Consider the following 18,296-nt stretch of genomic DNA (forward strand, 5'->3'; position numbering starts at 1 on the left):
CAGTGGGGCCCAGATGGGTACCTTACATGAGGCCCATCTTGGCCCCACTTGGCAGCTTTCATTTTTACCTGGGCCCCAACTGGGGCTAAACTGGGCTAGAATATGGGTACCAAGTGGGTTTGTCCACGGGTTCCATGGTGGCCCCATATGGGTTTGCCCAGGTAGATTTAAATGGGTGCTGACTGGGTTTTCAGTGGGGCCCAGATGGGTACCTTACATGAGGCCCATCTTGGCCCCACTTGGCAGCTTTCATTTTTACCTGGGCCCCAACTGGGGCTAAACTGGGCTAGAATATGGGTACCAAGTGGGTTTGTCCACGGGTTCCATGGTGGCCCCATATGGGTTTGCCCAGGTAGATTTAAATGGGTGCTGACTGGGTTTTCAGTGGGGCCCAGATGGGTACCTTACATGAGGCCCATCTTGGCCCCACTTGGCAGCTTTCATTTTTACCTGGGCCCCAACTGGGGCTAAACTGGGCTAGAATATGGGTACCAAGTGGGTTTGTCCACGGGTTCCATGGTGGCCCCATATGGGTTTACCCAGGTAGATTTAAATGGGTGCTGACTGGGTTTTCAGTGGGGCCCAGATGGGTACCTTACATGAGGCCCATCTTGGCCCCACTTGGGAGCTTTCATTTTTTACCTGGGCCCCAACTGGGGCTAAACTGGGCTAGAATATGGGTACCAAGTGGGTTTGTCCACGGGTTCCATGGTGGCCCCATATGGTTTTGCCCAGGTAGATTTAAATGGGTGCTGACTGGGTTTTCAGTGGGGCCCAGATGCCTCATTCCTGTAGGAACAATGGGGTCTGTCTCACCTAACCTGAAAGTGAATTACATTAATAGATATACAATCTTAATCAACAAACCAAAGTATTAAAATGCTTTAGCACAAAACCTGCATTAAAAAAAGAGATGAAAAATGTCTTTTGGTCAAGGTTTTTATTTGGTAATTTTAAATATTGTCAGTTTTTTTTAACTCGTCAATTATAAGAGCTTTATTAACACAGAGCAAATGATGCCACAAGAAATGCACTGGTAAAAGAAATCTACAAAATTATTCATATTGCAGATTTGAAAATAACAGAAACTAGTTTAATATAACAAATGTATAAAAATAGATCTATATGTAGATATATAATTATCTATGTAACTAGATTTCTAGCTATGTAAATATATATTTATCTCTATATATATAGATCTATATATCTAGATAGTTATATTTCTACATCTCGTTATCTAGATAACTATGCATCTAGTTATGTAAATATGTATAGATACATACATGTATATAGATCTATATCTAGATATGCAACTATATAGATCTGTACATCTATATATAAATACATATAAATATATATCAACACACACACACTTACATAGCTCTTTCACACTACATTTTTGTCAAATATTTTTAATAACCTATATGCCACACTTGAAAGCTCTCATACATCATTGTAACTGTCCATCTTGGAACCTGCCCACCTGAGTCTGAGCTGGCTGCCTCCCTAGTCGCTCTAACTTTTCTATTTCCACCTCTGTCCGGGGCTCCAGTAACCCACTTCGAGTGCCTTTTCCGTATCTTTGTGTGATTCCGTGGATGGATCCATTTCTTTTAAGTGCACCTAAAAAACAAGCAAAGGTAGAAATTGCATTAGTGTTTTACTTTTAGTACAATGTAACATTAATGAAATGTGCATCTCTTCCCCTTCAAGGGGCAGAAATGCTTGCAGGGATCTGCCAAAATCAAAGCACTCTCGAGTCATTATTATTATGTAGATAGAGGTGTGCAGATCGATCAGCAATCATAAGCGGTTAATTTCCGTGAAAATGTGTTTGATTGGTGATCGCTGATCACGGCCTCTTGTTGCAGATCACCTGTATCTCATTCGCAGCCTGCATGTGCAGCTGATCTACTCTTTCCGTCACACTGCGCACTTTTTAATTTTGCCAGATAACATGTTATCATTTATACCTAAAGTGAAAAAATAACAGCCAATCCAGACGATCGGCAGCGATGGGCCCCATGGGTGATCGGTATCAGAATTGGAAGCAAAAAACCTGATCGGAGCATCCCTAGTACACACACTATATTCTTATTGTAAATTTAAAATATATTAATGTATATAAATCAACTACTGACATAAAGGTTCTATCATGGTCTTGTATATTTTGTTAATACTGTTTGAAATGCAAACAATATTACCTTCAAATTTTGTCAGCAATCAAATCTTTAAGTTCTTGAGAGCACAGTGAAAGAATACTATGTGAATTAAACCAAAAATTGAAGTCTCAGTTTTTAATCTAAAAAAAAAAAAAAGATTACTAAAAATGAACAAAAGGCATAAGACAACCAAAATTAACAAATGTTCAAGAAAAAAAGTGAATATAAAAACTGATCTTTACCATACAAAACATCAGAGACGCAGGTCCCGGAACTTGTTTCCTATGTCGGCCAAACAGGTTGAACTGGAGGGCCAATTCAGGGGACATGAGGAATCGCACAGCTTGTTGTACTGCATCATCTAAGGACCCTCCTCCAATTTCTGCAACCATGACAACCTTAAGTATAATGACAATTACAGGACAACATTTTAAAATCAGGACGCATGATACATTTAGTTTTTATTAATTGATTTGTTATTGTTTCACACATATATAGCTTATAAGCTTACTTTTATACATGGACAAAATGCCAATTGTTAATGTCTGTATCAATTTAAGTCAATAAATTTTGAAGGATTAGAAGGAAAAAGTAAAGCAAGGAGAACCAAATGGGTAAAAGAACTGAGAGCAGCTCAAACGACAACCAGGGAGACAGAAGATCTAGAGCAGTGGTTCTTAACCTTTTTTGAGGTACCGAACCCCCCAGTTTCATATGCGCATTCACCGAACCCCGCTTCCCCCCTCCTTGCCCCATCCCTGTGCTCCTCCGCAGCACTGATTGGCTAAGCAATGTAACGTGATCCTCTGCAGCAAATGATGGCAAAGCGGCGCATCACGACTTTACACAAGTTTTTTTCCCTCCGCGGCAGAGGCTCCGCCGAACCCCTGGGGTTCGATCGAACCCAGGTTAAGAACCACTGATCTAGAGTTGTGTGTTACAGAAGTCCCTGTTCCACGTTACCTTCTACGTCGCTTTTCTGGAATATCATTATCTGTTTGAAGATCTGATGTCACTTCTGCCCTTGCAAGCCTTCTTCACGCTTCTCCATAGTAGTCTGTAGAAAATAAATTTTTAAAAAGTATTAAAACATTGGTAAATCTAAAGCTCCCATTTGCATTGACCAAACAAATGGCTAGTTGAGACCTAAACACCCACTTGTCATGTTTTTTGCAGTCAAACGATGACAGAATAAAACGCTTTAAAATGTCACTTACACAATAAAACAAACATGATTTTAAAATATTTACTACTATGCCTTCATTCTATTTACAAAAAAGCTTTTATGCCAAATATACTGAAACCACATGGGCCCCATTTCGTGTTGCCCATTTCTGTCCCATTCTCAGTTAGCCCACAATAATGCTGAATACAGTCTACATTTAGCCCAAATGGGCTGACAATATGGGTCCCATTTTAGGTTAAACATATGGGCCTCGTGTAGTTAGCCCAGACAAAACCCATGCCCATTCATCATTACCTATCTAGCCCATAACGACACGATTCAATGCAGTTTCATGAAAAAAAAAATAATAATAATTAAAAATGCACAATTAATGGATCCCAGCTATGCATGCTGGCTTAATTGGCTGCGAGAAAGATTGTTAAAAACCCATGTACACAGAATGAAAGCGAAGTAGTTACTCTTTATAAATAATGTAAGTGGTTTTATCGTGTCAAGGTACTTTAAAAGCAACCTCCGCTAGCAACGTAGATTCATTAGTGAACCGATTTTATTCTGCCGCGTTGGCGCTCAAATTTACCGGTGAATGGCGCCGCAGCGTATTTGAAAATGATCTGGCCCAGAACAGTTTGAAATCGCTCTGCATCCAAATATTCTTACCTCAATAATGGCAGATGACTTATTGTGTGTGTTAAAAAAAATCACCTAAAAGAAAAACAAACAAAAAAAAGAAGAAACAACTAATAAGGTCTTTCGGGGTACTCCGGTCATCCGAACCATTACGAGCAACAAATGTTTTAACTAACGATTTAAAATCTCTCCCTAAAATTTGACACAGACAAAACAGACAGAAGTGTACTTACAGATTCTTTAGTAGAAGGCCAGCGAACCTGCAGACTCCGCGCCAACGGACTGATGGGACTACGTTTGATTTTGAAACCGCATATCCATCCGCCGTTAACAATTGTACGTTCTCCAAGAAACACGAGATTAATTTTGAGAGTAATACATCGGTTTAACAAATGTAAAACCGATGTAGCACTCACAAATTTTCTCAATAAAAATAAATAAATATAGTCGTCCTTATTCAAATGTGTTTTGGAACTACTTTCTTTAGTGGATGTGTAAAGTGTCTACTTCAATTCACCAACCTTTATTGGCAACGGTGCCAGAGAAAAAATGAACAAAAAGGTTAAAAAGATTATTGAAAAAAGATTAAAAGATATAAAAATAATCATAAATAGAAATGTTTAGTTTTTTTATTTTATTTATGCTGACAACTTGGAAAATGTTTACAGATGAAAAAACAGATGCTAAAAATTTTACTCTTGTCTTTCTCACTTGAGTTTTGTTTGAATTCATTTTCTAAACATTTTGTAATATTTTTCACGATGATCTGATCTGAACTATTTCTCCAAATAAGAATTAAGTCCTTCTTTGAAAAAGCTGCAATGAACACTTGGATGTCTGAACATCCAATTGATAATAAAATAAAATTAAATTACATTTAAAAAAAGAAGCAAGGACAAAAGTCCACTCTGAACCACTCTGAGCAGCAGAAGATTATGCATATTTAAAACAGATAATGTCACAAAAATGTTAGGACATATGGACTGTTCTAGTGTAAAATAATAAAAAGAAAAAATGCTAGGACTTCAAAGTGTAGCTTGGACAATACTGAACTGGTTTAAAAAATAAAGCATTGAAACATATTTTGGTCTTCTGGAAGCCTAGTGTAATGTCGGTGTTAGTAAATGAGCCAGACACAGAAATCATGTAGTGAGCATGGTTCAAATACAATACCTCTTTATGACCTCCAAGACGAGGTCACCATCCAAGGAGAGCTTTTCATTTTGTAGAAAGCTTATACAATTGCTTCAACAATTTACCTTTTATCAGCTCCAATACAGGCCAACTGAGTAACAATTTCCTTAGCTAAAGGCCATCAATCTGACATCTCATAATTTTTTTCAAAGTTTTTATAATCTTGCTCTTGCAGCTTTTGCTTTTGACATATAGTGAAAAGTTTAAAAGTGACAGGGTAACCACATTGTCTAATCAGATTAAAAAAAAAAAATTCCCATTACCCCACATGAAAAAGGATTAAGGTCTACATTTTCCTACCCAGGTCTAACCCATGTATGGTCAGCCCATGCTTGTGTCATGTGGGTTCAATGTGGTCAGCCCACATGGGTTTCCCATGTTGGGCCCATGATACTGGAACTACATGGGCCCCACATAGTGTTGCCCACTTCTGCCCCATCCCTAGTTAGCCCACATAAAAAAGCAATGGGGCCTACATACGCATGCCCAGGTCCAACCCATGTACGGTCAGCCCATACTTATCTCATGTGGGTTCAATGTGGTCAGCCCACATGGGCTTCCCATGTTGGGCCCATGATACTGAAACTACATGGGCCCCACATAGTGTTGCCCATTTTTGCCCCATCCCCAGTTAGCCCACATAAAAATGGAATGGGGCCTACATATGTATGCCCAGGCCCAACCCATGTACAGTCAGCCCGTGCTTATGTCATGTGGGTTCAATGCAGTCAGCCCATGTGGGTCCCACATAGTGTTGCCCATTTCTGCCCAATCCCCAGTTAGCCCACATAAAAAAAGGATTAGGGTCTACATTTTCCTGCCCAGGTCCAACCCATGTACGGTCAGCCCATGCTTATCTGGGTTCTATGCGGTCAACCAACATAGGCTTCCCATGTTGGGCCCATGATACGGAAACTACATGGGCCCCACATAGTGTTGCCCACTTCTGCCCCATTCCCAGATAGCCCACATAAAAAAGGAATGGGGCCTACATACGCATGCCCAGGTCCAACCCATGTACGGTCAGCCCATACTTATCACATGTGGGTTCAATGTGGTCAGCCCACATGGGTTTCCCATGTTGGGCCCATGATACTGGAACTACATGGGCCCCACATAGTGTTGCCCACTTCTGCCCCATCCCCAGTTAGCCCACATAAAAAAGCAATGGGGCCTACATACGCATGCCCAGGTCCAACCCATGTACGGTCAGCTCATACTTATCTCATGTGGGTTCAATGTGGTCAGCCCACATGGGCTTCCCATGTTGGGCCCATGATACTGGAACTACATGGGCCCCACATATTGTTGCCCACTTCTGCCCCATCCCCAGTTAGCCTACATAAAAAAGGAATGGGGCCTACATACGCATGCCCAGGTCCAACCCATGTACGGTCAGCCCATACTTATCTCATGTGGGTTCAATGTGGTCAGCCCACATGGGCTTCCCATGTTGGGCCCGTGATACTGAAACTACATGGGCCCCACATATTGTTGCCCACTTCTGCCCCATTCCCAGATAGCCCACATAAAAAAGGAATGGGGCCTACATACGCATGCCCAGGTCCAACCCATGTACGGTCAGCCCATACTTATCACATGTGGGTTCAATGTGGTCAGCCCACATGGGTTTCCCATGTTGGGCCCATGATACTGGAACTACATGGGCCCCACATAGTGTTGCCCACTTCTGCCCCATCCCCAGTTAGCCCACATAAAAAAGCAATGGGGCCTACATACGCATGCCCAGGTCCAACCCATGTACGGTCAGCTCATACTTATCTCATGTGGGTTCAATGTGGTCAGCCCACATGGGCTTCCCATGTTGGGCCCATGATACTGGAACTACATGGGCCCCACATATTGTTGCCCACTTCTGCCCCATCCCCAGTTAGCCCACATAAAAAAGGAATGGGGCCTACATACGCATGCCCAGGTCCAACCCATGTACGGTCAGCCCATACTTATCTCATGTGGGTTCAATGTGGTCAGCCCACATGGGCTTCCCATGTTGGGCCCGTGATACTGAAACTACATGGGCCCCACATATTGTTGCCCACTTCTGCCCCATCCCCACTTAGCCCACATGAAAAAGGAATGGGGCCTACATACGCATGCCCAGGTCCAACCCATGTACGGTCAGCCCATACTTATCTCATGTGGGTTCAATGTGGTCAGCCCACATGGGTTTCCCATGTTGGGCCCGTGATACTGGAACTACATGGGCCCCACATAGTGTTGCCCACTTCTGCCCCATCCCCAGTTAGCCCACATAAAAAAGCAATGGGGCCTACATACGCATGCCCAGGTCCAACCCATGTACGGTCAGCTCATACTTATCTCATGTGGGTTCAATGTGGTCAGCCCACATGGGCTTCCCATGTTGGGCCCGTGATACTGGAACTACATGGGCCCCACATAGTGTTGCCCACTTCTGCCCCATCCCCAGTTAGCCCACATAAAAAAGGTATGGGGCCTACATACGCATGCCCAGGTCCAACCCATGTACGGTCAGCCCATACTTATCTCATGTGGGTTCAATGTGGTCAGCCCACATGGGTTTCCCATGTTGGGCCCATGATACTGAAACTACATGGGCCCCACATAGTGTTGCCCACTTCTGCCCCATCCCCAGTTAGCCCACATAAAAAAGGTATGGGGCCTACATACGCATGCCCAGGTCCAACCCATGTACGGTCAGCCCATACTTATCTCATGTGGGTTCAATATGGTCAGCCCACATGGGTTTCCCATGTTGGGCCCGTGATACTGGAACTACATGGGCCCCACATAGTGTTGCCCACTTCTGCCCCATCCCCAGTTAGCCCACATAAAAAAGGAATGGGGCCTACATACGCATGCCCAGGTCCAACCCATGTACGGTCAGCCCATACTTATCTCATGTGGGTTCAATGTGGTCAGCCCACATGGGCTTCCCATGTTGGGCCCATGATACTGAAACTACATGGGCCCCACATAGTGTTGCCCACTTCTGCCCCATTCACAGTTAGCCCACATTAATGCTGAATGGGGCCCATATGTTTAGCCCTAATGGGCCAGCCCAAGTGGGTCCCATTTTAGGTTACCATATCGGTCCCATACAGTTAGCCCAGATAAAACCCATGCCCACTCATAACCCATGTAGCCCACATCAAACCCAAGTGGGGCCCACCTATGCATGCTGGCTGGGAGCTTCCACTTAAATTGCGAGCTTGTCTGACATTAAACACCACTCCCTTCTTACTCCTGATTTCTGTCTGAATTAGTGTTGATTTATTTTCTCCCTGTGAACAATTTGCTGTTTTGTTTTTTTTAAATCTTCAGCTTCTGTGAGGTAGTAGGAGGAGTATCATGATGTGGGGAGGGCGGGGGATAGGATAAACTTTGGTCTTTACTGAGTTATCTATAATTGAGAATCCATGAATGTCTTCGGTGGGCTGCTTTAGCCCGCCTCTGTCTTCGGTTGAATAAATAAATATTAATGATCAGTAAATAATGTTATTGTTGCGTTATCGCAATTGTTAAAATGATAAGATAACATGTATCATTGGTGCCTGATTGTAGCTACATTTTGCTTTTTCTGCCTTTCATTTTTAATCTGTGGATAAATTCGTATTTTAATTAAAAATGTAATTTAAAAATATCACCGTCTCTTAGTCCATTGCTTTTCAAATTGGGGGCCGCAAGGGGGCGCTAACAGGGCGTCAGAAAGTTAAATGTAATCTGCTTTTCAGTCATTTATAAAATACAATTTAAAATAACTTACAGAAGATAAAAAAAATAGCCTTTATTGATCCAAAGTGGAAATATTTAGGATAACTTTTATTTGTTATGCTCATCTGACTAGCCAGATTTAACTGCAAAAAACCCAAACTGGAGATTAAATAAAAAATAGAAATGATACATATTTTCATATCAAAAGAAGGGATTGTAATAGAAAATTTTGTCTGGTAATAATATGACATCAACATCAGATTAAAAAAGTCAAATTATATTACTTGATAAATATAAAATCAGAAGATATGGGGCTGCATTTATGCTAAATAAATGTAATAATTTGTGAATAAAATGAGAAAAAAATTAAACTCAGTGTTTCTTAACAAATTTTGTAGTATTGTCTGTGTGTTAGCTAAAAGTTAAAGTAGGAAAGGAAAACAAACTGATCTTAAATCTCATATTTGTCATGGAGCTTTGCTAGATACAGATATCATCATTTCCACATTTCTTTTTAGGGGAGACATTAACCAAAACAACTAAACTAGGCGTCAGGCAGGACTTAGATAAGAAGCACATTCAGAGTGAGAATATGCAGGATGTGGTATTTTTATACGTGTGCAGTGTTCTTTACATCTGCTGCCAGATGACATTGCATGAACGGAAATTGCAAAGTTGTGGTTTACGTTCAAACATTAGACTTACATCAGTGAGTCGCAGCAGCCGAACAGCAGAAATGCAAACAGTACACATCACAAGATCTTTGTGGTGTTAATTTTTTCCTTTATATACTTTTATTGCAAGTATTTCTTTGTTGTTGTTTGTTGTTTTTTTTTACCACATTCCAACAACAAACTCCGCTGTGTTTTATTCAGATTTTATGTACAAGTCTTCAAATCCAGGTTTCGAGGTTTTGTGTCCTGCCGCTTTTAGATCCAACTTTCCCCCACCTGAAAGTAACCGAGGTCTACAAAATGTAGATATTTCTTTCTATGTTTAATAAAAATGCAGTATTTTTTAATTTTTTGCAAAACAATTCCCTTTCACCTGGAAAACTATAAGCAAAAAAACAATTTTTTAATAAAACACAGAAGTATGATTTCTGTAGAAAAGGGAACTGGAAATCATTATACACCTGAAATGTAAATTTGAACAACATCCTATTCCGATTGTTTTCTGTTATTTTTTGCCTGGATTCTTTGTGCATATTCTTAGCAAGAAGATTGGGATATTGGTTGTTCATGCTTTGAAAAATATTTTTGCTTTATTTAGCCCAGTTTACCAAATGGGAGCATTAAATTAATCTTGATTAAAAATCTGAGGACGTTTGTGGTCCGAGAATTACTATGAAATGGAAATACAGTAATAAAAGAACATTAATAAAAAAATGTGCAGTTTTTGTTCCAGCTCCCACTTTTAGATTTTAAATGATCTTTTTTTTGTGTGAAAAGCAGGATATATTCCTCTGTAAGATTATTTTCTTTAAAATTGGAAAAGGTTGTTAAATAGAGAAGCAAATGTATTATTTGCTAAATGTTTCCCTTTCACCTGGACAAATATAAATAAAACACAATTTTCTAACAAAAGATAATAATCCACATATTATTATTGCTAGTATTGTTATTTTTATTGGTTGCACTATGTCATACTTGGGGCAAGAATGTCTAAAGTGTGTCCTGGGGGCCATTTACGGCACCTTGAAGTGACTTTGTGCAGGCCTTGATGACAAAATAATCTTACAAAGAAATGTTCACTGCTTATTTTCCACCATGTTTTTTATATTAACTCAATTTCATCATAAATGGTACAGCAAACATCCTTCGATTTTTCTCCAAAGTAGATTTTGGTGCACTCAGCTAAAAAAAAAAAGCAAAATAATAATGAATAAATACAGAATAAATATACTGTACTAACACTGAAATAAAGGTAACATGTTACTGGCAGTGTGTGGGTACACTTTACTTAATGCAGGGCCAGAAAAGTTAGAGTTGTGGTAAGATGGGAGGCGTTAAATACAGTAAAATGCACACCACAACAAATAATAATAAAAAAGAAAGCCACATGTTCTTTTAACTTCATAATTTTAAGACAACCCTATAATGAAATCCCAATAAAATCACTGAAGTTGTGGCGGTAACATGAAAAAGTTAGTAAAAATCTAAAACTTCACATATTCAATAAATACAAAATTTTACTTTTATTTCAGTTGTTGGAAATCACCCATAATCCTAAAAAAATACAACATCAGGTAATTGGACTAGAATTAAATTTTACTTTGGGAGTTTTAGAAAAGGAAGGTAAACTACATGTTGAACACGTACATTTAGTTGATTTAGCTTGTTGTAAATGTTGGAAACAGTAAAACTTTATAATCTGTTTGATAAAATTTAATGAAGAACACTTGCAGGAACTGCAGGTTTGTTCCAGGAAATCCCAGGACTGTTCAAAAAGTTTCAGGGGAATTCTTTTTGATCATGTTTTTGCTTTCTGTTTACCAATGTTCCTCAAGAACTCCGTAGGGCGGGGAGCAAACGGTATCACTTCCCCTTTCCATATACGGAATGGAATTGTCATTACGTCGATGGGTTACGCCGGTTAGCAAGCTCCTTTCGTCGGCGCGACGTTAAGAGACGTGAAGGTGCCTTCAGGACCCACTGCCAAGCTCAGATATTTAACTACATGACAAAGTGTTCAGGTGCGTTGCAGTACGAGTTTTGGGGGTTGTTTTGGCATATTTATCTTTTATTTTGGTATAAAAAATGTCATATTAGCTTAGAAAATTCAAGAAAGAAACAATCCAGTTACAATTACAATGTATTACAATCCAATTTTGGTATTTGACAATTCGTAAAGCTAGTAAATTGTATTTAATTCAAACGTTAAGATCTGTTTCAAGCTACATTTTTAAAGAAAATTATTTTAAAAAGCTACTTAGAGTTTGCTGTTGATTCACCTTTCACCATTAGATCTGATAGTGAAACAGCTCCAAACCTTTTGCTGCCACCACCAAACAGCTAGTACAAGAAAGCCTTACTTTGAAAACTTAAAGTCAAAAACTTCAATCTTTGTCTCATCTGACCACCAAAATTTCAATGTGTGTAACTGCAAACTTCAGTCAAGTTTAAAAATGACTGTTTTTTTTTCGGGAAATACTTCTTTGTTGGTCAGCAACATTTTATAAGAGGTTGATGTTTATGCTTTGGTCATTTTTCCTGAAAATCCTACCTCAGTATTTTTCACATATAAGGCCTTCTTGACAAGCTGAGGGGACATTTAAATGACAAGCACTGTCATACAGTTCTTGAACTGATTATCTTGATTTAAATTAAGTTCTCAGTTAATTTGAATCTACAATTCTCCTTCTTACATCTTTATCTAGAATAAATTACATGAAATTAAAAGCTTACAGGTCTGTCACTTATAAAATGTAGATATTCTCAAACAGTAAGCACCATTTATTTGAAAAAAAAAAAAACTGGTAAAATTCTTTAACATGCTGTGAAAAAGTAGTTTCCCCATTGCATATTTTTTTCAACACTGAATTAAAGTCTGCATTAGGTGTTACTTACCCAGTCATATCATCAAAAATGTGTACTTAAATAACATTTTATCATATTGTAAGCTTAAGGCAGAGCTGTGTACGCTGTTATGTAACAATCTACAGACCTGCACCTGTTTGTGTACCGACATTTCCCACTGTCATTTAACGCACCACTTCAGTGAAACACCGAGGCTTTTTCAGAGGCGCCTCCCACTATCGCAAAAAGCGAAGCAGAAACCGGTATAAGATGCCGAGACAAAGCTTCGTGAGTCACTCAGGTGTTGATTGGAACTGAAGTTGCTCTTCTTCAGGATTTGTTTTGTATTCAGCGCTTCATACGCTTCCTAAACATACTATCATGGGGTTCCTGTTGTCCAAGATGATGGCGGTGTTCGGAGACAAAGGTAAAAAACTGTTTCCATTTTTGTATTCATATAATCTACCTATATTATAATATAACAGATTCCATTTTACATTGTTATTTCGTTGTGATTAAACTTTTTTGGGTATAGTATGTGTTTTCCGCATGTATTTTGTTTGATACTGTGAGTCCAAACATTTGAAACTGCTGCTGTGCTCTGATACCATCCTGTCCAGAACATGTGACCCATCTGTACCTTATCTTACCTTGATCTGTCTGTTGTTAGCACTTGCAAATGTTGTGCAACGCATTCAGTTTGAGACTGCAGAAGTACATTTGACTACATTTGTTTTTCTCTTGCAGAGCACAAAGTCATCATTGTGGGTTTGGATAACGCTGGGAAAACAACAATCCTCTACCAGTTGTAAGTGATCTCAGTACCTTATGCAGATCTAGTTGGCTCTTGAAGTTGTTTTGGGGACTTATTTGAAATGTCTGTAATTTCAGCTTGACGAAGGAGGCCGTTCACACGTCACCCACTATTGGCAGCAACGTTGAGGAGATAGTTGTCCGCAATACTCACTTTATGGTGTGGGACATTGGAGGGCAGGAGAGTCTGAGGGCCAGCTGGTACTCGTACTACTGCAACACAGAGGTACAGCTTTTGCTGCATTTCACAGGTTGAAAATTAACCTCTTGAGTCTCATCCAGGACAAAAACAGAAAGCGTTAGAGTTGACTGATGCCCTGCTTTACAATTTATTGCTCCTATATCTGTGATGTAACCTACTATAAATGGTTGCCTTCCAGATTGTCATTCTGGTCGTGGACAGCACTGATCGTGAAAGGCTGACTGTGACCAAAGAAGAGCTTCACCGTATGCTTGCGCATGAGGTATTACTTTACTTTAAACCTATGTAATAAATGACGCCTTATTTCTTTACATAGCTCCTCTTTAATACCTTAATAACAGGTGTTTAAAAATAACTTATTTCGTAGGAATCTCAACTTTTCTTTGTATTTGACTCCTTGACGTAAAACTCTTTTGTTTATTCTCCAAGTTTATGCCGCACGTTTGAAACACACCCCCGCCTTCAGTGAGTGACTAATTGTGTTGTGAAAGCAGAACAAATTCTGACAACCCATGACACAACGTGATGAGGAAGTTTCCTTTTTGGCTGTTTGAGTCAGCGTCTTAAAATGTTCCGCTGAGACGGCTTAATCCTGGCATCTGTAGCTGCGTTTCCACTGCAAATGTGTCCAAAACTTTGTCAATATTTTGCCGATGTTAAAAAAAAAAACCCACAGAATCTCACAATTGTGGTGTTCCCATTAAATAACAAATGAAATTGAAGTCACATGTGAATAAGCTTGGTCATGCGATGTTGTAAACAGTTACACGTGATATTCTTTATTCAGTCATGGTGTTAGCACTCGCCATCTATCAGCCATCAGGAGACGTTTGCGTCTTATTCAGGTGTTTGAGTGAAAACCCCCGTATACTATGTGAGCCGTGTTTTGGAGAAGTTGTAGCCTTAGATTTTACTTAAGAGCTATTGATTTGACACACAACGTTCTGTGAACTGTGCGATGCTGTGAGAGCAAAAGACAAACAAGAAAACCAAAACAAACCATTATCCCCCTGCTACTTCCTGTCGTCGTCTTTGTTGTTTTCACCAGTAGTAACATCCTGCTGAGGTGAAAAAAGTGCAGTTTTGTGAAATACATCTATTTCAATGCGGCTGAAAAGCCACCACATCCTATCATAAAAAAATCTAATTTATTTTTGTAATTTTAATTTGAGCAATTTTATGATTAATTGAAATGCAGCTACTGTTGATGTATTTGAGTTAAAATTTGATAACATTCCTCACTGGTTCTTCTCTTGTTTTTTTTCATGTAGGACCTACAAAATGCTGCCATTCTCGTTCTGGCTAATAAACAAGACATAAAAGGCTCGATGACAGCAGCAGAGATCTCCCAGTGCCTCACCCTCGACTCCATCACAACACACTCCTGGCATGTCCAAGCCTGCTGCGCCCTGACTGGAGAAGGGTGAGTACACACCTCAGTTTAAGCCAGTGATACCAGATTAGTTTTCCACCCCTTATTAACAGGCTCTTTCCTTTCTCCTCCTGCAGTCTTCCTGCCAGTCTGGACTGGATGAAATCGCACGTTGTGGCAAACTGATGCTCCCTGGGGTGGATCAAACTTCTCTGAAAAAAAAAAAAAAAACTGAGCCAACTTCCTGTTCTACAGAGGCTGCCTTGTCAGTATGATTTACAGTGTTTGGGCCGGTGTAATAGCATCTGAGGCAGAGCCGACTCGCCGCTCATGCTTTGTTTTCATGTGGGAGTCTGCAAAGAGCTGCTTCGAATCCTTTAGAATCACATCGAACAAACATTTAAAGGGTTTCAGGGCTGTTTTTTTATTGTTATTATTGAAGATCTGTGTCGTTGTACGTTTATATTGCAATTGGGGTATATTTGATTTTTTTCAACTAAAACTAAGACTGTGCATCTTCCTAGAAAGATACATAATAATGCAATCCCTTTATGCATTCATGAAGTTTCTCAAGTGTTGTTGTGAGACAGCACAACAACTGATGTTTGTCCATCATCATAATCAGGGAAATGGCTGCAAGAAAATAGTTTCTTGCCTAAATACAAAGCTTAAAATAGTCGAAACTGTGACTAGACCCAACATTATCTTACCATCACGCCCAGTCAAGATGATGGTAGAGGTGGCTCACTGTTTAAAAACTCCTTTATTATTAGCGGCGCCACTTATTGTGGAGGGTGCCTTAACTGTTAAGCTGCAAACTAATTACCCTGAATTTATTTTGTAGAGTTTACAACTTGGTGACAATAAGTTTTAAATCTATACTTGAACAGCAAACTGATAAATAAGATTTGTCAGCTTTTGTCTGTATTTATAATGTAGAACATCATAAACTCATTTGGACCGTTGACTGTTATTTTTTCAGTCGTTTACGTGCTTTCCATTTTAGAATTTCAAATCTTTTTCTAGATAATGCACTTGCCTTTTCCAATGTTAAAAGCAACTTTTCACGCACATTTTAGCAGCTGCCTGCTGTAACAGTTAGCCTCTAATGAAACTAATGTATGTTTACACGATAAGAAATTCCTGTGGCCTCTTCTTCTGAGAAAAGCTCAAATCTGAGTTATAATGGAAAATTTTGTATTTTATGTCACTTAATACCAGCAGTTTTCATCTGAAGGTGTTTTTATATGTATCAAAGCTCTCTAGTTTTATTCTGTATATTATAGAATATACTATTTCCTGGTTGGGAAAATGAGCTGGCTGCTAAAGAAAATATTTAAAATGTAAATACTGTATTTTGTAAATTGTTTTTGAAATAAATAATATTGCAACTTTCAAACTGGTGTGTGTGTGTTTTGGGGACTACTGTTGGGCATCCACATTTAACTATATATATGTATATATAACACCACTGAAAATGAAACAAAAGTAGTGTGGCTGCTTTTTTCCTTAAATAGCCCTAATAATAAATACCTATCATCCAGAAAGGTATTATTCCTGTGCTGTTATTCATGTACAGATAAATGACACTTGTAGCTTTTTTTGAAACCTGTGTTATTCTGATTACAGCTTGATTATACAATCAACCTGATTAAAAAGACACTATGCTTTAACAACAGAAAATGCTACTGAAGGGGGCATCCGGATTTGAACCGGAGACCTCTTGATCTGCAGTCAAATGCTCTACCACTGAGCTATACCCCCGCCCGTTCACCTCAGTGGCTAGCTAGAGGTTTTAACAGTTACAGTCACGGATAGGATCGACAACTTATTTAATTGTTAGTACATGTAGTGTCAACAACAAAGTTCACTTGATAAGTAAATATGTATTATTTTATTTTGATATGAAATTTTAAACAGAGAGCTAAACAAACAGTTAAGCTAGTACCTAGCCGGCTAGCTATCAGGCTTGTTTTAAACGCTAGCTAAGAAGCTAGCTATTCCAGCGTTAAGAAACCAGGACTGCATCTACTCAGTTTTAATTCAAAATCTAAAATTCTCAAAAATAGACTACGTTATGTACAACGGAGTGTAAGATTTTTGAATCTGTTTTAAATAAACTGATTTAATGGCATACATCGAAGCCAGCTTGAAGGGGATTTGTTTGAAAATAATACAATTTCAGCGTGAATTTTATTTTAGACAGACTGTTGAATCTTTAAGACGCAATATGTAATCTGTCCATCCATGCAGCTATTTTCTTCCACTTAACAGCAGGTTGCAGAGTTAACAAGTCCAAAAGGAAAGCCAACACCCAGAAAATTCATCACAGTCAAAGTAAAAGTTGCAGCTAGCTTTAAAAAAGCAGAGTAAAACCTAAGCACCTGCTTTTCAGCAATGTCAAAACTGTAAGAAATCAGATGAAGTCTGCTTATTTCGCATTGGGTTTAAAGTGGAGAAACCCTCACTGCATTCAGGTGTAAGTTGCCTGATAAAATTACGTCAGTAAGTAAGGGAATCAGTTGGCATTACAATAAAAGAGCCTGAAGCTGACAAGTCCAAATAATCTCTTCATTATAGATTTTTTTGAGACTTTGTTTGCTATACTTGATGCAGACCAGCGCTTCAACTGAGACTGCAAACATCACTGACATCTTGTGGCTTAAACTGTAACTGCTGCTTTAATGTGTCACAAATAATCCATTTCTATTATCATCACTGGAGCCATATAGTCCTGTGTTAAGTTGCGCTCCTCATGGTGCATCTTCGCAGCAAAGCATGAATAGCACGTGTATTGTGGAGTGTATCTAAAAATGCTTTTAGTTTGGTTCTCTTTTTATGACCCGACAGACAGATCAATTGTAAAATATAAGCATTGCTTATGCTGATCCGTGAATCTTCTTAAATCTGATTGAGATGCTGTGCATGGATGGCCTCATTAAACAGGCCACATGTGCTCAAAACCTCTCCAATGTGACAAAACTCTCCAGGGAAGTTCTGGTCAAAATTCCTTCAAAATAATGCAAAAGACTCCTTGTTAGTTGTCTGAGTAAGCCGCTGTGGTTGTAAAGATTGCTTTTAGTCACTTTCCAGAGCAGAACAGAAGACACTTTAGACATTTATGAGATAATAAAGTGAAACAGGGAGACTTGAGTTGGAGTTAGAAAACATGAGCAATGTTTTTGACATAACAGGGAATATGCAATGTCATATTTAGCACTGATTATAAACTAGGGTTGGCTGGTCTTATAAACTTCATGCTCAATAGATGTCAGATTTATTACTGGATTCACAGCTGGTTTGGAAAGAGTGAGGAATTATACAGCTGCTTGTCACGTTTGTAATTGTATTACTCTGAAAGTCGCAGTGGTGCAAGGCAGCAAAAACATCCCCATGATTCTGAAACAAAAAAAGGGTAGAAACACCTTTCATGACGTTGATTAACATTATTTTTTTGTTGAATGGGTTTATTACAGTCATCTCTGCTGCATCCCAAAAACATCGCTGA

At 39.1% G+C, this 18,296-nt stretch overlaps 1 protein-coding gene, 1 long non-coding RNA gene and 1 other non-coding gene across 4 annotated transcripts; 1 reads left to right on the plus strand and 2 right to left on the minus strand.

Annotated features, from left to right (window-relative positions):
- Positions 1-925: 925 nt before the first annotated feature.
- On the minus strand, positions 926-4,914 carry LOC148158070 (uncharacterized). Of its 2 annotated transcripts, none has more exons than XR_015763909.1 (4): positions 4,209-4,914; positions 3,126-3,219; positions 2,405-2,560; positions 926-1,623 (listed from the first exon to the last, which is right to left on the minus strand). It is a non-coding gene; the product is annotated as an uncharacterized LOC148158070 (long non-coding RNA). The 2 variants fall into 2 exon arrangements; XR_015763908.1 differs by having other exon boundaries at positions 4,006-4,914.
- Positions 4,915-12,642: 7,728 nt separating this feature from the next.
- Positions 12,643-16,187, plus strand: arl5c (ARF like GTPase 5C). Its single transcript, XM_014975101.2, has 6 exons — positions 12,643-12,828; positions 13,149-13,209; positions 13,293-13,440; positions 13,595-13,678; positions 14,688-14,839; positions 14,926-16,187. Exons 1-6 carry the CDS (start codon positions 12,783-12,785, stop codon positions 14,972-14,974), a joined length of 540 nt encoding a protein of 179 aa, XP_014830587.1. The 5' UTR covers positions 12,643-12,782; the 3' UTR covers positions 14,975-16,187.
- A 293-nt stretch (positions 16,188-16,480) lies between these two features.
- Positions 16,481-16,552, minus strand: trnac-gca (transfer RNA cysteine (anticodon GCA)). Its single transcript has one exon. It is a non-coding gene; the product is annotated as a tRNA-Cys (tRNA).
- Positions 16,553-18,296: the final 1,744 nt, after the last annotated feature.

The sequence above is a fragment of the Poecilia mexicana genome, unplaced genomic scaffold, assembly GCF_051168715.1.
Source record: "Poecilia mexicana isolate PSO_F unplaced genomic scaffold, ASM5116871v1 scaffold_8, whole genome shotgun sequence".
Taxonomy (NCBI): domain Eukaryota; kingdom Metazoa; phylum Chordata; class Actinopteri; order Cyprinodontiformes; family Poeciliidae; genus Poecilia; species Poecilia mexicana.